The 19390-nt window shown below is 44.2% G+C and overlaps 1 protein-coding gene across 1 annotated transcript; it reads left to right on the top strand.

Moving 5' to 3' along the window:
• The first annotated feature begins 1927 nt into the window (after window positions 1-1927).
• LOC147904842 (uncharacterized) lies at window positions 1928-4093 on the top strand. The gene is made up of 2 exons (XM_087395784.1): window positions 1928-3057; window positions 3153-4093. The coding sequence occupies exons 1-2, from the start codon at window positions 3022-3024 to the stop codon at window positions 3810-3812; spliced, it is 696 nt and encodes a 231-aa protein (XP_087251910.1). The 5' UTR covers window positions 1928-3021; the 3' UTR covers window positions 3813-4093.
• Window positions 4094-19390: the final 15297 nt, after the last annotated feature.

Here is a 19390-nt window from a genome sequence, read left to right as displayed (position 1 = left end):
TATTCACTTCCACATTCACGTTTATTGCCCCTAGTCTTTAATTTAGTTTAATGCTCCTATTATTTTTTAATCACCCCCCTTCCTTCAAACTCCCCCATTTTTACACCTATGTGCTTATTATCACTTCGATTAATCTTGGTGCACTTAATTGTTCACATGTGTTTCCTTTTTTATTTCCCATTATTCTCCTATGCTGCCATCGACTTATCAAAGCTCTACTGCTCACATTTCCTCTTTTAGAAAAAATTGTTCATCCTTTAATTGATGCTACTTCATTTTTTGCGGATGTTTATTGCAAAGATTATAGATTAAACATTTCTCTTTCATACTCCAAATTTGTCTACTCTTCACTATGAAAAGGGGTGTTGTTAATGTCTACTACACACACACACACACACACACACCAACAACTCTAATAGGTGAGAAGCTCGACAACCTCAGTGGATTATACAAAAAACTAAGACTAGTCATTTTCAATAAGGCATCAATTATTGGCCAAATCATGTTGAACTGATTCCTTTGCTTAAAATCCATCTTCATGCAAAAGAATTTGGTGTGCTAGATGTCATATTCTGTGGCGACCTCTATCAAGCAAGCCCAATCAGAGACAATTGGATCTTCAAAAATCCGACTCACTCAACTAGCCTTATTGGACAATCGTATTGGACTACATGTAGCCTGAGCGCTAAAGAAATGCATGATAGTAGACATTGTGGAGGCAATATAGATATTCACATGATGATCTTGTCAACGGTGCTGATGATATATTTCAGTATGCAAGCACTAAAGAACCCTAATCAATAGTTTGGGTTTTCTTTCAAAGTAACAAAATTGGTTCTAAAACTCAATATCAAGAATCAACACCTCTATGATGCGACAATACCACCAATCTGGACACAAATACAACAAACCACAAAGGAATTTCAAATAGGGAAGAATTTGCTAAACATAATCACACGCAAACAATTCCCACTAAAACTAACCAACCCAAGGACTAACGATGACAAGCGTCACATTTGACCCAAAAGTTTTGAACTGATGGCCTAACATACACAACACTTTCTCGAGTCGCATTGACATGTAATCATTCTTACTCAACAAAATAGAAAAGAAAAACCTACAAAAAACAACAATATGGGAATGCTTCCAAAAGAACATAGCAAAATAAAGAAATCTCATACAATCATCCAATCTGTAAACATTGTCTCATTTAACACACACTAACAAGTTATATTGGAAGACAATAACCTCATCGCCCCGCTGACATCCTATGGCTCCAAGAGACAAAGAATAATAGAACAACACCACATGTCCTACCAGCCTTCAATGAGCTATGTTGCTTCGACAACCATGGGCTTTCACTTCTATACAAAAAACACAATCTCTAATTGCTGGCACAATCGTAGCAAAAAAAGACATTGAATTAGTAAGCACCACCTTTAAAAATGAAACATTTGACAAAATACATGTAATTGAAATGTATAAATTACTTGAAACAAACCTCATAGACTTTGTAACAACTCTAGAAGATCTTTTACAAAGAATCAACTCTAGCAACCCAACCATCATAATCTGCAACTTCAACATTAATTGAAAAGATACCACATGCATCCACCACGGTTGCCAACACTCTTCAACGAATTCAAACAAACAATCAACCAACAACAATTTACTGATTGACATTGGACCACATTTGGACAAACATTCACCATATAGGAACAAACTAGTGTTGTAATTGGTCTGATCACTCGAGCACTTACATCCTTATTCCAAAGCAATCAAACCAATCCCTAACATTCCCTAACATTCAAGTGGGCAGGTCATCTAGGGCCAAGAGTACCACGAAAAGTCATGAGTCTTGAGTGCATATACCCTGGTCATCAACTGGGTTCCGATGAACGGTTGCCCGGTGACTATTGACCGGGTCCTCAAAGCACTCCCCTCTCACTGGGCGGAATCCAATAGTGAATAGAGGAGACAATATTAGTGTCTTTGGAGACGAAGTGTCCGGCGCGTCCTTTTCCCCATTAAAAAAATGTACGGCCCTTGTGGCAGGTTGAGGAATGAATTCAAGACCGATTGGCAAGTTGTTGGGTCGAGAGAGGGACTGTGCAACTGATGAGGATGTACGGAAGACTGGCACTTTAATAAAGTGCTTAATGGAGTGGATTGGGGACTGGAGGAAGACCATGAAGCATTTGCCCAATGCCAAGATGAGGCACTTGAAACTTTGAGAGATCTGTAGAGTGTGGAGGTAGAGTGAAGCAGGGGAGGGAAGTGAACAGAGGTAGAGGGAAGCAGGGGAGGGAAGGGAACAGAACAAATCAGAAAAGATGGGGACTGAGGTTTAAGGATGTGCATTGTGTAGTTGAGAGAAGCAGGGGAGGGAAGTGAACAGAGGTAGAGAGAGAGCAGTGAACAAATCAGAAAAGATGGACTGGGGTTTAAGGATGTGCATTGTGTAGTGATGCACAAGAATCGTCGAGAGAGAAGACAGCAACAGTGGGCGAGGACTATCCCGTCAACAAAAGATCAATTGCGACAGAGAATTTAGGCAAGAGTCTCGTCTCTGTAAGTGTGCAAGACTTTCGTGGAGTCTCCGACTCACCATGCTGCTCGTACGCTTTGAAAAGCGCAGCGCGTGGCACTAAGTCTCTTGACGATTTGAAGGCCGCACATTGCCAGAGCAAACTGCTCCGCACATCCGTCGAAGGGTCTTACATAGGTACACAGCAGGCGTTGGCCTTGATACCCTCGAGAACATTGAGCTACGCAGACAATTTCCGGCACAAGAGAGCTTCAGCAGCTTACAGTGAGTACTGGAAATTCCTGAACTTGCAGAACTCATTGAATCACACAAGTCTAGAGCGTAGAATCTACATTTGGGTGTCCATCCGGGAGGCGGGAGGATGCAGAGTTTTTTACACAGCGTAGGATAACCCCTGTTGCGAAAGTTAACACCAGAACTAATGGCAAAGGCGTCTCTCAGCTGGAGGCAGCTCCAAAAACTTTACGGCTCTGATGATTGGAGCTCTATCCTCAGCCTTGCGCTGCAAGGTTTAGCACTCGGTGTCTCTGCCGCTGCTTGTTTCCTATATTTCAAGCCTTTGTCAGTTTTTCTCACGAGGTCTTTCCCGGTTTTTCCCATCCAGATATGGAGCCTTTTGGCAGGTTTTGTTGGGGGTTTGATGGCTTTGATGATGGTGTGTTTCCTGGTCACCGCTGTCAATCTTTGGCATTGTGGGCTGATTCTTCGGTGGAAGGTAGCGCAGCGGATGGTGGGCTTGGTGGACTGGTCCAGTGTATATCACGTCCTTGATGTCGGTTGTGGCTCTGGAATTCTACTCAATTCTGTGGCGTTGCAACTGAAGAAGGAGAGGGTGGGAGGCCGAATCGTGGGAGTAGATCTATGGTTGGATGGAGACAACAGAAGGACCATGTCGGCCACGCTCAGAAATTCGGCCATGGAAGGAGTACATGAGTATGTGACCTGCAAGAGCGGTGATGCCCGATGCCTGCCTTTTTTTGACGATCGTTTCGATGTTGTAGTCTCTGCCCTGTGTATGCACAAGCTCGGTAAAGAGTACGGACCAAGAAGTTCTCTTGCAGCTGGCGAGAGATTAAAGGGATTGCACGAGATAGTGCGTGTGTTGAAGCCTGGAGGGCAAGCAATAATCTGGGATCTCTGTCATGTCCCTGAATATGCGCTCAAATTGGAGCAGCTGAAAATGCAGGATATTGAAGTCTCAGAATGCCTTCCTGCCTTCATGATGCAAAGCCATATCATTTCTTTCAAAAAGCCGAGGCTTTGAGCCTTACTGCTACCACAGTGGTACTTCTCACAGTCAACAAGTCAAAGCACTTCATTTCCTTACGGCAAATTGAGTTGTCTTCATTTCTACCGAGAGACGAGCATATACTTGTTGCAACCTTTCTCGTTATTGACTGAAAAAAGAGGCTATTTATCCACACAAAAATCCGTGTGTGATAGAGGAAACTATTTAATGCGTAGCTGTTAGACTCAAAAGGCCTGTGCATTGATAGTAATCTGCACCCTTGGGTTTGTGTATTGAAGCATATCCAAGTTTTTTTTTCTGTGATTATTATTTTGGGTATGGGGGAGGGTGAGCTGAGTGTGTATCTATCTTTTTTTTTGGGGGGGGGGGGGAGGGTGCGTGGATCATTTTCTGCCAGGTACCTTTCATATATTTGAAGTGCAAGATACTTTGGAATCTACAAGGCATAACTAACCTTGCTGTACATTGAATATAAGGATGCAGTGAAAATTGTTGCTTATTTTCAATGCTAGTATATTTATATTTAGATTAATATTTTGAATTTGTTAAGAATATAATTATAATTATAATTATATTTGTGTAGTTAAAATGAGGTGGATGGAAGACGGGGGCCTGTATATGCAATAGTCATAACGAGTTGAAGAACATTTAACAACAATTAGGAAGACTGATGCATGCTCCAGCCTTGTTAGGATGAATCTTTCCTTAAAGGTGGAGTGTAACAGCCTACGCTGCCATGCCTTCCCTTTATGCGAAATCTTACTATTGACTTCCACAGCTTCCCATTGTTTTACTGCAAATTTTACGGTGTCTTTCCCCCCCCATACAAAATAACTTTCTATTAATGTTCAAGAAAAAACCAACCATACAAATGAGCTATCCGTGTTGTGCTGATTGCGGAAGAAAATACACAAAAGAGTACTGGCTGTCGACCAGCCTATTTTTAGAGAACCCACCTCACTGCCTTGGGAATCTCACAAACAGGGGCCAATAACCAGGGTGGGGGACTATAGAACCAGCGTATGCTTCGCTTCGTGAATGTGTAGAAATCAGCTACAGGCCGGCCTTGCAGAAACACGTCCGCCTTTTGGTGGTCGTCCAAGCCTCACTCCCATATGGTGTGCAAGGTATAAACGATAACTTGCCAAATGGCAATGAGGGAGGTGCAAGGCATAAATGATATCTTGCCAAATGGCAATGAGGGAGGCTGCCAGGGGCACCTGGCCCCAAACTACAATGGTCGACCAAGATGTCCCAAGGAGAAATGCTGGACACCGTCTCTCAAACACTGTCCGTGGGTGAGGGTACAAGACGGCGGGAAGGAGAAGTTGCATTGCACCTTAGTCCGAAAGACCGGCTATCTAGAAATCTTGTAGGCTGGCGAAACCATCTCTATCCTTGTCAGCCAGGCTGCCATGCTCTTGGTGAAATCCCGCTGCATCCTATGTGTCCTAGCTATTGAGGCCTCCTACCAAATCCTTTGTGCTGCGGGGCAGCTCCACATGCAATGTGAAACCGTCTTGAGGTCCCTATTTGCATGTTGGTGGCACCTCCCATCCACTCGCATCTACTCCAACCATGGGCATATGGGCAATCCACCATCTAGAAGAAATATGTGATCTTCCATGGGCGGAGGCTAGTCCAATAATGGGACTAAAAACCGGTAATGACCTCTTGGGGCACCCGTTGCTCTACTCAATGTCGCTCTCTCAAAGGGGTCTAGGCTGCCACATCGAGCTGAAGATGACAACCTATGCGTGTAGTATACAAGGAAAACAACACCTTTGTAACCCTCTCTGATTCCTTGCTCTAGAAGGCTAGAACTCGGATTCCATTGCACCTCTCATAATTGGTAACCCTCCCATAACTATAAGCTTACCTGGCAAGGTTCTACTCTACATATTTGGATCAATGATGCCAAGTCCTCCCTTTGCTTTGGGCAAGGTCATCGTCTACCAAATGACCTTCTCTCTAGTGTTCTGGGTACCATCCAATCTTACCCACAAGAAATTGCACACCAAGCGCTTGAGTTTCCCATGCACCCATGTGGAAACACCAACAAGAGGTTGTGTATTAGGTTGTGGCCAAGCTTCCATAAAGCAGCTCGCATCTCACTCTCTAGCAACAGGGCTATCTATTGTCATTTGAAATTGTGATGCATACTTGACCGCCTAAGCACTGCACATTTGACCCTAAAGAGAGGTCCCCAAATCCAAGATCTTTTGGATTTCCTCAATCATAGTGAGGAAAATGATTGATTTGTTCTAGATAACCCTAGCTTTGGATGGCACCTCAAGGGCACCCAAAACTCTCCGCCGTAATCTCCACAAAAAGGGCCATTAATCATTTGCCACTTTGAAGTCAAGTAACTCCTTCTACCGAATTGGGGGACACATCACTGGGGGGCGTGCTCTTGTGACTGTAGCTCAACACTACTTTGGATGCTACCCAACTGGCCCAACTGGCCTACGGGGGGTCATCCGTTTGTTGCCTATGGCTTGTTGGACGTCCTTCTACTGTAGCAATGCTTCGGCAATCTACACGCCCTTTTGAGGGAGTTCATGAACGATAGGGATGCTCCTAGTGAAGCATGATCTGGGAGTGGTATGACATCGTCATTCTGGCCAAGATGCTTGTGGCTTCACTCAGTGCATAGCCATTAAAACTGCCTAGTCTCTTTAGGAATCCATCTTGTTGCTGTTGGCTGAAGTAGTAGTGGAGGGTACTTGAGAGTCTAGAGAACTCTATCCTCCGCCAGGGGTGACAACCACTAACCGCAAAGATGTACTCCTCCCATGTGTTGCGCTCTAACGACAACATGGCCAAGGAGGAGGCTCCCCCTTGCTTGTCCTCCTCAAACTCTAGGTTGTTGAAGTCCCCTCCATCCACTTCTAGGAGGCTCTCAATAAGCCGTCTCTGGAAAGGTGAATGTTGCCGCCGACAAGCCCAATCTTGGAGGCTCCCATCCCCAAGCCAATCCACATCGCCCATACATTTGGGCTAGACAAAAGTGCAAACACCCTGCTCCTGCCCACTACTGGAGACCAAATCTCCGAACCTCTCCCCCAGAGGAGATGGCGTCGCTGTGTGATATCTGAAGCTGAAAGCATATGCTCTTGAATCATGAGAATTCAACCGGCTGTTCACTCACCATGGTCCAACTTGGAGAGGGGAGGTGGGCAAACAAGGTATTCCTATGAGTGGTGGATTTATGGGACTTTGGTGGGGTTTTGAATGGGGGGTAGTTTGTGTCCGTGCAACGGCAAGCCACAGGCATGATTGCTAAACCCATCTTCAGGGCCCATTGCATCAAGAGGAGGTGTCTCTACTCCTAACTTGTTGGCGCACTAGCTCAACAGCTAGTGTCATGCTCCTTGGGCCCCAAACAGATCAATGCGACTGCTGTGCCCAAGCCTTGTTTGTCTCTCGAGAAAGCAAGCTGAAAAGTGGTAGTATGACCAACAGCTCCCTCCCTTGCTATCAACCACTCCTCCATCATGTGGAATGTGTGATTGCTCATCATAAAGTTGAAAGAAGGGGAGTCCATTACTCCTCTCCTGTGTTTTAAAAATTGAAGCCCTAGAAAGGATAGGAAGGGCTCCCAATTGCTTCAATAGATCCCCCTTTGTGAGGCTGTAGGACATCTCCAATGGGATAGGGTAATCATCTGGACATTGAGATAGTTACAAGCCCCCAAGCGCTAGAACTCTATTGAGAGGGGCTGCCTTGACGAGGCTTTGGTCCCGAGGACTGAGAGAAAAAGGGAGGAGTCTTATGTGCTGGCACCGTGGGAACCGTGCCCTCAACTGATGAAGTGGCAGGCTGGGATTGTGACGAGGAGGCCAGAGTGCCCAGGCAAGGGTGGACGTTGTGAGGCGGGAGAAGTGGTTACGGGAGAGGGAGGGGGAGGTTGAGGCTGCAGGGGGGAGGAAGGATGACTAGGATGCTGGTGGTGAGGGTGATCATCGGATGCATTGTTGAGGTAGTGGGGAGGGGGGGAAGAGGAGAAAGGTGGTAGGGTGACTAAGGGTGGAAGCAGAGAGAGGACAGGGCTTGGAGGTGAGAGGAGGAGTGGGATGGATGACATAATAGGAGGATGAGGAGGGGACACATCTCTTGCACCTGGCCTCGAGGTAGTCTCTTGAGCCGGCTAGGAACTGAGGTGCTGGGGGAAGAGGGTTTGTCGGAAGACCGAAGAAGGCATGTCAGAGGTCATCCTGAGGGGGCCTCGTGGGTAGGAAGCTGGTGGAGGGATCATGCTTGCCTGCTGTTGTTGGTGTGCATGGCTTCCTGTGAATCCACGGGCGACTCGTGTTGCTATGTATCGGACCAGGGAAGTCTATTCTCCCACTACTGACCTGGGCGAGGCTAGGGGTGGGTTGAGATGTAACCTGCAATACGAGGGCAGGCTCTCGCCAGGTGACCCATCTGTCAGCACCTGAGACACGGCCCTTGGAGGCCTCAGACCTTGACCGTGTATCTGAACTCACCCCCATCCAAGGTCTCTAGAAGGATCTCCTTGGGCAGGGACTATGGGAACTCCACGATCACCCTAAGTTATATCACCCCATCATCTGCAAGGACTGAGACTTACCTATGCTGTACAGTCCTCATAATGGGGCTCACGAATGGGGGGGTGACCCAATACTCCAACAGCGTAATCCTATCATACTTCTATGGATTCAGGCCCCTCTTATAATCAACCTCTCTGTTTTAAAATATTGTCAAGACTGCCGTATATACCCTTTGTCCACTAAAGCTATGCATTATCCCACCTATATACTTTTAACTCCATGTGGGCTGCAGATTTGCTGACATATCATTAGGTTAGTTTCAGGGCCGCCCATTGGGCCACCAAGGTCAGCATTCTAGGCTGACGTAAGACCCACTGTTCGGGCAACGTTTTGGGGCTGTAGCCAAAAGCCCATGGAAAGAGTCAAAGGGATGGGAGAGGACAGCACACAAGTACAGGTACTGATCGACAGTTTCAAGGGCTGGTTGGCAAGTACAGCAATGGTACAGCAGGTATTGCAGGAGGTACGGCTACTGCAGCAACAGGTACATTAGGTACGCAATGTCTGCAACAGGTTGGCAGTACATTAGCAGCAGGTATGGCCTTAAGCAGCAGAGTCGGGGCTGGTGCAGGGCCTGGAGAAGACTGCACTGCAGGGAGAGTGTCCAGCAGACATCCACGTACAGGAGAGACCTCTATAAATATGCAGAAGCCTGCGTGGTTGGCTGGAACAGCCACAGACTGGGTCGTCTTGCAGTTTGCAAGGTCGGTCAGTGTGTCAGTCTGGTCGGCCAGACCAGAGGGCCTAGTGCGCTATATAAGGGCCCCCAGTAATCCATTTACTGAACCTGCAGATCATCACTGGAGGTGAAGAGCACCTGGAGTGCTTGAAATCAGATTCGTTAGTTCTTGCAGGAGCGACAGTTCCAACGATCTGCAGCATACCTAGGTGCAGACCTGCACCCTGTAGGAGAGCATAAGGAGGTGCGTTGTAGGGAGCTTTGTCTGCATGAACACTAAAGCAGATCTTGCAGGAGTGCTCTACCTTTGAGCAGCTACTGAAGCCTACAGAGAGGCATGTGGCAGAAGAGGAGTTTAGCAATCGGAGCCAGATTTTATGTATATTTTTTATTTTTCCTGTACATTTCAGTAGATCGGTGTTGCTCTGTTTACTGTTCAGTAAGCAAATGTAGTTGAGTCGTGTCTTTCTTCTAGTGTCTTGTTATCTCAGGGTAATCGTTCGTTTCAACGGAGTTGGGCTATAGCAACTACCCCATGTTATCCAACATGGTATTGCAAAGTTGCCATTTAGGGATAGCAAATGTGGTAGTTGATCAATTTCTTTTAGCGGTGGCTGCCAGCATCCGTGAGGTGAGGTTTGCGGATAGGGTTCATGTGGGACATTGAGGAATGGTCCATGGGTTGGATTTTGTGGTGGAGGATGGCAGCTGTTGCTCAGTCAGGGCACCCGAGGAGGAGGCCAGTACTATTAGCAAAGATGAACATGGGCACTTCATGGTCACCATGGGTAGTTCATAACTATGATGGTGAATGGTAGGGGGTACCTAACTTGCTTTAACATCAAGCAATAATCTGGGTCTCTACGTTAGCAGTGTGCTTTGGGACTAGATATCTGTACAGGAGGTCTCATTTACTAGGACAATGGAGGGCAAAAGCCTTCCATATGGAAAATCTCACTATGAAGGCATTCGGCGTCTGCTACAATATTGCCTTAGAGGTTGGTGCAGACTTTGAGGAGTTTTGGATGCTGATCAGTACAAGTGACCAGGGGGCTTAACCATGGTTTTCCAGTTGCATTAACTGAGTGGTGAACCAGTTGAAACCTTTCAGGTCAAAATTGGTGATCCAAAGGACCAAAGGAGCATACGTATACCCGCTGGTGTTTTTTGGATCAGTTTATGGATGATTTTAGTTTTCAGACGTGTTAAAACAGACCTAGGAGAATTGAGGATTTGGGTTGTTCTCAACTCATGAGGGGACAACTAGATGGATCTGTTGAAGAAGCTGACACGTTCGTGATAGAGATTGGCAGTGCTAGAAATAGTTTTGCTGCATGTATGAAACCTGTGTTAAAGGATAGCTGGGGAGTCACAGACCCGAATTCAGAGACGCCTCAGATTTTTTCTAGAAAGCTTTTCCAAGGGAGCAGATTTGCATCGACATGTGGGTGTGGGTCCACTATGGGTCAATGAAAGGGGCAGGGTCACCTCTCCACTTGTGAGCCCCATACGAGGAGGGCATGGGGGAGGATGACTTAACAGCATGGGATGAAGGAGGGTTTAGGGCTGCCATGTGGGCAGCAGATTGGCTCCCACACGGGTAGAACATAGATCTCCTTGTTAGATTAGTTTCAGGGCAGCACATGGGGCCACCAACATCAGCAGTAGACCCACTCTTTGGGCAAAGTTTAGGCCATATGTAGCCCAGCCCATGGGAAGGGTGCAGGTTGGCAGGTAGAAGGGCTGGTCGGCAAGTACAGGAATGGTACACCTGGTACTGAGGAGGTATGGCTACTGCAGCAGCAGGTACATCAGTTACGGAATGTCTGCAACAGGTCAATAGTACAGCAGCAACAGGTACAGCGATTGGAGCAGGAGAGTCAGGGCTGGTGCAGGGCAGGGAGAGTGTCCAGCAGACAGGAGAGACCTATATAAATAGGCAGAAGCATGTTTGATGGCTGGAACAGCCACAGACTGGGTGAGCTGGCCGATTGCCAGGTCGGCCAGTCTTGTCAGGCTGGTCGTCCAGATCAGAGGACCTAGTGCCCTATGTAAGGGAAACCCCATTGGGGTTCCAGTTATCAATTCACCTAGCCTGCATATTATCACTGAAAGTGAAGAGCAGGAGTTTGTCTCCATCAGTTCTTGCAAGAGCAACAGTCCCAGCCATCTGCAGCATACCTAGGGGCAGACCTACTGTATGAGAGCATAAGGACGGAGCTTTGTCTGCAGTGAACCCTAGAGTGCTCTACCTTTGAGCAGCTACTAAAGCTGTACAGAGGAGTCATTTCAGAGGGTGCAACTATCGGTGTCAGATTCGGTACCTCAACTCAGTGGTTGTTGGTGTATGTCTGTAGTTAATCTGTTTGCAATTTTTGTACTTGGTATCTACTTTTATATGTATTTCCGTTTTGGCTGTACATCTGAGCTCTCCGTGTTGTTCTCTTTACTATTCAGTAAGCACATGCAGTTGAGTTGTGTCTCTCTTCTAATGTCTTGTTCGCTGCGATGAAGTTGGCCTGTAGCAAGCACTACCCTATGTTATCCAACAAAGTCATTTGTGGAATTTGGAGCATTGGCCCCAAAGTACGTTACAGGAGACCGAATACGTGCTTTACTCCGAGACTTTTATGGAGAGCAAATGTGGATTTGCCTTTGCAAGCTCCTTTTTTTGGCCATCCCACATAAACTAAAGGACCTTGCAGCAGCTTACTGTGGCAGTGTGCTGTTTCTGAAACAATAATGTAATTTTATTTCCCCATGTGAATTTTGCTAGACTACGTATTCTATTCATTAATCTGTCACCAGGATGGCTTGAGTAAGTGGAGGGCACAGAGCAGGCCGAGAGTAATAATATGTCTAGCAATGGGTCAGGCAGGCAGCAGGTGAACTTAATCAATGTAAGCCCAGCTTCCAGGTTGGACTACTTCACTTCCAGCTGAAGACTTGCATTCATGCTTTGCATTAACATATATATATTAACATTAAGTTGACAAGACATGGTTTGGTTGCAACTGTCTCCCCCCCTCATATTGCTTTGTTATAAATGCATTGGCAATGAACCAAATGCATACAACTGAGTACAACTTGGAAAGTCTCTGTAGGATTGCCCTGAAGAGGCTGAGAACATGGTTGGAAGATCTGACTGAAGGAGACTCTAATCTCCCTCCTGCGGATTAAGCTCTCTACTGCTTCATATCTTGGTAAAGCTAAAGGAGTGATTGCTACTGCTTCATTGGGCTGAGGTGCTGCTATATGAGGCCGAACTCCTTCTTGGCTAATGAAGGGTGAGGGGTAAGTGACAGGAATTAATAGGGCTGGCTTCATTGAATGATTTCTGCTGCTAAGGGATTCTGAACTCCTGCTTAGCTAATAAAGAGTGACAAGTAAGTGTGACGGCCTCAGCCCCTCAGTCTGATGGGCAGTCTTTAGGGCTGATCTGACTGACATGCCTGACAAACTTGCCAGCCTTTTAGTCCTCTGATTTGCAGCCTTAGAAAGTCTGCTGGGTAGACCAACTATAAATGCTGACTGGCTGCCTGCGTTTGGTCTGCTGATTGGCTGACCCGAAGTGACCAACTTTGTTGCTGTGTTTAAGGCTGATCTGACTGACATACTCGTCAAACGTGCCAGCCTTTTAGTCCTCTGATGTGCAGCCTTAGAAAGTATGCTGGGTAGACCATTGAGATGGCTGTGTGCACCTGGCTGCTCCCAAGGGACAGCCAAATAAGTGCTTGGGAAAACCCAAACCTTTGCCACAACAGGAGCAAGGGCACACTCGACAACTGCCAGATGGCTGCAAAGAGCAGCCAAATCTGGCCACGCAGAGTGCAGGACAGCAGCGGCAGCAAGGCAACTACCACGCGTGCAGCATAGAACATATGCACAGCATTGAGACTAATCTTCATTCTCCATAATGGGCTGCCCTTGTGGCAGCTCTAGAGTAAAGCAATCATGCCACGTTATCCAAGAGAGGATATTTGTAACAAAGACACGCGAACTTCGTCGTAGGCAGTCTCAGCCTGGTATTTTTTATGCCTCTGAAAAGTTAAGTTCTACAGGCGTTATAGTCCCAATGCATGGATTTTTCATGTGAATAATAGGTGTCACATTTGACTTTTCATGAAGCATTAAACCAAGAGGAATGAGATTCTAATTGCAGGGAGTTCTTCACACAAAGGTAGAGCAGTGAAATTCATTAAGACTATGTGAGTGTCATACATGTGACTTCCAAAATTGTACGATAATTGGTAGCCATAAGATGAAATTATTTGCAATTGAATATTGTCCAAAATAATAATAAAATCTGTGCAACAAAATTAACTGGGAGAAAAAGCAGTCACATGCTCAACGCACACACGCACACACACACACACACACACACACACATGCACGCACATGCACACAACCTTATTGGTTGGGTCTTTCTCTCCTAATGTTGAGTCTTTGATAGTACATTGAACAATCCAAATCAACCCCATTGGATGTGCTCCATGTTAAGTCCTTAACTTCGGAATGCTGTGAAACTACTTTCATAAGGTATATATGGAGTGGGGACTTTGTCTGCTTAAAATGTATGAAAAAATGAGACGTCAATAAACTTATATTTCGTTTCACTTTCATGTAGAAGGTGGAACACAAGCCTTTTTGTCCTCCTCTATATGAATGGGCAAGGACTCAGATGTTCGTGGAAGGGAGAGTTGCTATTCTGCATTCTGATCTGTTTGAGGGCAAACAAAGGTGATCGGCTGCTAACATACATCTCGCAGCCAAGGCATGTTGTCGTTGCCGCTGCGCAATAATTCCTGGGGCCAAATTTGCTATAACTCCATCGTGAACATTGTCCCTTTAGCCTGCAAAGTGGTCATGTGATCAGTCAAACAAGGCGATGCTGAATGGTAATCAAGCCTATGCATATGGAGGGAGGGTTTAAATGATAACCTGTGCGTGAACATTGTAACTCTTGGTCGTGATTTGAACCCAATTATGCATGGGCTAGTTTAATTGTGGGCTGTTTAGTTTCGTGTTTTATGCTAGTTGAATTTAATTGTGGATTGATTAGTTTAATTGTGGGTTGGTTATGCAAGATCCCCAAGGCGCGTGAGTCACCACTAGACTAGACAATTTTTGCCTCGTTGTGTTGGGGAGTTCCAAGTGTGGCATTTGCTTCTCTCATTACTGGCCCTCAATTACATAAGACGATGAAATATGGAGAACATGTGCCTTGCTATTTTTGACTCTAAATACAACCACTTTAACATGACCCAAAAAAAGGAAAAGGGAAAAATTATCAGATTTGTCAAGTCCGCTATCAAGAGCAAATTGCTTCTTTATTTCTCCTTTGTGCTTCATGAAAACCAAAGCTAATGATAATGGATCATGGAGAGATGCATACATTGCAAAGGAGTCAACTATTCAAACAGACAGAAACAAATTTAAATATGATTATAATGTTATACTCAAAAGTGATGAAAACATAGAAAATCTCTATGAACAAGGTCCCTTGCACAAGGACCACAATTGCAAACAAAGATGAAGGCAATTATGATCTTGCTTTGGACATGCCATCATTTAGAATGAAACAATAAATTAAAACTTCATCGTATCCATCAAAAGACAAATACTTCTATCTAATGAATAATACTTCAAGAAATTACAAATACTCAAGAACAAAGAGCATTATTTGATGACAATATAGGGAGAAAACTCATTTGTTCCTCATTGGCCATGCAGGAACTGGGAGAACGTCCTTACTGTACAAGGCTTGCTTCCACATTATTACAAATGTGGAATTGGATGTCCCAAAGGTACTCATGCTTGCATATATACGAAAAGCAGCCTACCAGATCAATAGGATTACCATTCTTTATCAAAAGAAAATTTGGACACTCTCACGAACAAGTTCATCTCCTCGTCCTTGATGAGATTCAATAGTGGGAAGAAGAAGAATGGACCTCGCTAATTTTCATATGCACATATTGAAAAGAGACCGGAGTAACTCATTTGGAGATGTGGATGTTATTACCTACGGAGATTTCTAGCAAGAAAAGCCTAGGTGCTCAAGAGGAATGATGACACACTAGATAATATGGCTAACACATATTGGCACACAAAATGTTTTGGACTTAAAAACAACAATGAGACAAAATAATAACACTTTCATAAATGCAATAAACTCACTCACAATAATGATCAAATAGACTACATAAATAAGATGTGCTTAAGTCAAATATCCTAAGGAACATACATTTCCAATTATTCTTTAAAAATGTTGAAATGAACAAACACAATGAAAATATCCTACAAATGGCAACATGAAAGAGCAATAGACCATGTCTTTGAATCAACTTGCAAAACTTCAAAATATTACAAGACCCTAGAGTGACAAATGGACTCCACACAATAATAGAAATAAAAGAGGGTATGTTAGTAGAATTATGTTCAAGAAACATAAACCAACAAGATGGCTTGGTGATGGAGTAGATGGAATCTTCATGGCCATGTCATCTTATGATAACAAAGAAATCTTACGAATATTATTTCGTGATAAAAAAATAGGACATCATCAACAAAAATTGGACACCAATTCATCATACAGTGGAAGAGGTTCAAATAGGGCCATCAAATTCAAGCATTTTAACACGTCAACAATTTCCCATAGAGCCTGTTGCTGTGCAAGGATAATAAATAGTGCCCTAGGAACTATGGAAAATTATGCTTTCTCATAAAAGGAGTGCTTGCACATGGACCAACATATACTACTCTCTCATGCATTAAGAAAATTGAAAATATGTACCTCATTGAGCCATTATGAAGTGAAACTTCAATGTGGACCATTATGTGAAATTGGAGATGGAGAGACTACAAAGTACGTCACAATGGAAAACACTGGAAAATATTAATCTTATCATAGCACAGCCTCAATTACTAAGTCAATAATTAAATAATAGATCAATTCCAAAGTACATAACAGACATAAGATGAACACCAAGTTTTATAAATCTATTCAAAGACCCACAACAATCTATGGATCTCAATTGGACCATATATGAAGCCAGATACACAAACACAATAGTATATCTAGAATGAGGTTTGCATATTGGATAAATTACTCTATCGTCTAAATATATGTATAGGTAGCAACCACCAAGTTCATTACATTGCAAACAGGGCTTAGTGGGATTACCACCTTGTTTGATGCACATGGCATTAGAGATCCTGACAAATAAACAAAGAGGAAGCCTACACAGAGGAGATATTGTACCAAGGTCTAATTTAAAAGAGTGATAGAGACAATCTCATGAATTGCAGCCTTATTCATAGTGCCTCTCCCATGGCATAAAAAGAACTTGTGTTTAGTCCCTATTTCATAGGGGAAATATGAGAAACATGAAGGTTGGTGGGTAGCTCTGCCCAACAATAGAAAAGTTCTTGTCATGAATTGGTGATATGTCTATGATGTCAATGTTGAAAGAGGAATGGCTTGTTGGCAATCTCCATATGCACCCCATGCTTGAGAGGAGGAGAGGTGCAATCAAGTGAATAAGATGGAACATTTGGAGGGTGTTGATATGATTTAACCAATTGCTTATGCAACATTCAACAAAGCATTCTGGGAAATGTGACTTGCTATCTAACATACTAGCAACTTGGGAAGGACCGATGCTCTCAGTCCTTTCCTCAAAGGCCCTGTATACACTACCCCTAGTTGAGCAAGTGGGGCAATCACTATGTAGAGATTTGGTAGCTCCTTTACAAACACCGGAGAAGCCCATCTCCTCCACATTGCAAGAAGCTATGCCTTGTGAACTTAACCATTGTTTCTCCAAAATTGCTACATGTGTTTTGTATCACATTTGTGCTTGTTTCACCCCCAAAAAAAGAAGCACATTACAATGCCTTTGTTGTGGATTTTGTTACACTATGGTCAAGTATTCAAATACCATATAAGTGCCTTTTGCTTCAAAATTTCATTAAAATATAAAAAAGAAGAACAATGGAAAAGTTAATTGTTGTTGTGGTTTCATTGTGTGATGTTTCAATATTAAGACTAGTTATTTTTGTTTTCAGAATATAATTAATCTCTCATTTATTTATATTTAACATGTGGTGGGGATTCGGTAATTCCCACATGATTCCCAAAACTTGCAGGATGACTAGTACATGCCCTTGATGCCCTTGGCATTTCCAGGTCCCCAACTTGTTCCAATGACTTTTCCTTTATCTGGATTTTGGTAGTTCACCATTTGCACACAAGCCATACAAATAGCCCAACCTCATTTCTGCAAGCATGTGCCACATCCATTAAGGGAGGGGCAGAGGTTCAATGCTTACCCTTAGAAGGGAGAAGTGATGTGGACATCCATTAAGGGAGGGGCAGAGGTTCAATGCATACCCTTAGAAGGGAGAAGGGATGTGGACACAGGCTCCACCCACATCAGGTAAAAAGAGATCTAGTTAATTGTAGAGTCCAAAAATCTAATGATGTAAAGTCCAAAATTCTTGTGCTGTCTTATCTTGGCACTAGGCTGGCCCGCTTGCTTCTGAAGGCTCGGTTGGTGTGTTTGTTGCTAAAGGTTGAAAACTTGGCTAACCTACTTGTTGAAGGCTAAAGGTCAAGCTGGCTTGCTTGCATTGAAGGCTGCTCACTCAGAGGGTTGGAATGACTTGCTTGCTATTTAACGTTGCTTATTGAGAGTCTCCTCAATTCTCATGATTCCTCACATTTCTCTTCAAAGGCTTCTATTAAGCATTTATGATGATTCCATGTGCTATGTCAAACTTCCCAAAGTTGCCAAACTTCTATTTTGCATTTATTATGACTCCATGTGCTATGCTAAACTTCCCAAAGTTAGACACACTCAATATACTTTTTAGATGACAATTACATTCTACTCTCTTGCACTCTTGCTACTTGATTGCCAACCTTTGTCTCACTTCCTATCCCTTACTTCTCCTTCCATTCTCTTCTCCTAAGCTTCTTGTTGATTTTCCAACTCCCTTTTCTCATGTAGCTTGCTTGGGCCATATTTAAGAACCATCTCTCTCTCTCTCTCTCTCTCTCTCTCTCTCTCTCTCTCTCTCTCTCTCTCTCTCTCTCTCTCCTCCCCTCCTATTGGTGACCCCCCACCTTAGCCCCCCCTACATTGCAGGGCTTCCTTTGCCTCATAGGGCTAGGTAATAGCCCCTCACCTCTGCATATCTAGTCGAGGGGCCTGTCTCTAGCCCCTTCCCACCTCCATACACAGTGTGGAGCTGTTTCCAACCACGCTTGCTATCACAAGGCTATCCTAGCTATCCCACAGAGTGCGGGGCTATCTCTAGCCCTCGCTTACCATTACAGTGCTGCTCCCAATTCCTTATTGATCCTTGGCCTATCCCGTAGAACCAATCCTACCCCAGCGTCCCATTGGGGCCTATATTGCTCAGGCGACTTGCTCTACTAGACCTTGCACCTATAAAACAATAAGAAGTCAAGCAAGAACCTCAAGAAAGCATTGCTCCAGTGGATCCTGCACCTATAAAACAGCAATAAGTCAAGCAAAAAAGTTAAGAAAGCATTCGTAGGAGCTCTCCTGCAAATTGCAACGCAGCAATAGCTCCCACGGGGGTTCTTACTATGTGCATAGGCACTTTTGGCTACCGGGCATTGTTGAAAACCCCAAGGGCCTACCAAGAAGGTTGGTGTTGTGGATGAGTAATTGTAGGCTATATGGATCACCATTACCTACACAAATATGTGAGGAGGAACAAGCAAAAATAGTAAAAATAGTATGCATGGTATGTAAGCAAGAAGATGAAATTTACCACACTCTAAAATAGGAGGGAATTGTAGAATTATTTGGCACAATGCCTACACAAGGATGTGTGGAAGGAACATGGGGAAAGTAAGCTTTAGAAGCTGCCATGAACACCTACATAGTAGGGGGAGCACCTGGCAAAGGTATTCCTGATGTCATCTCCCACCTTCATAAGATTTATCTAGTGCTAGCTAAGAAGATTTGCTATCTTGGAAGCCACTAATGTGGCATTGCTTAATGAGAAAGCACATGTAGACAAAGTATAGGCTGCGATAAAGAAACAAGGTGGACGGATGCAAGATGAATGGTGATAGGATAGAAGCAAGAGGGATGGACAGGAGAAAGAGAGAGCAACATGGAAATCAGAAAAGATTAGCCTTAAAGATCAAATGCAAGCTATGGACACCTAGAATAACTAAGAGATCCACAAGGAGCACTAGAAGGGGCATGCAAGGCAATGGAAGAACTAAAATTTGAGAATAAAAAACTCATAAAAGATTTGGTAGCTTTGCATGCCACCATGCAAGGTAAGCATGTTGA

The sequence above is a fragment of the Dipteris shenzhenensis genome, chromosome 2 (assembly GCF_047967505.1).
Source record: "Dipteris shenzhenensis isolate YYH24624 ecotype China chromosome 2, Dip_SZ_1.0, whole genome shotgun sequence".
NCBI lineage: Eukaryota > Viridiplantae > Streptophyta > Polypodiopsida > Gleicheniales > Dipteridaceae > Dipteris > Dipteris shenzhenensis.
This window is presented reverse-complemented; position numbering and strand designations above follow the sequence as displayed.

Coding starts and splice junctions, on each gene's coding strand:
- LOC147904842 (XM_087395784.1), top strand. CDS start 3,022: ATGATTGGAGCTCTATCCTCAGCCTTGCGCTGCAAG. Junction 3,058..3,152: donor CCTCAGCCTTGCGCTGCAAG/GTTTAGCACTCG, acceptor TTTCCCATCCAG/ATATGGAGCCTTTTGGCAGG.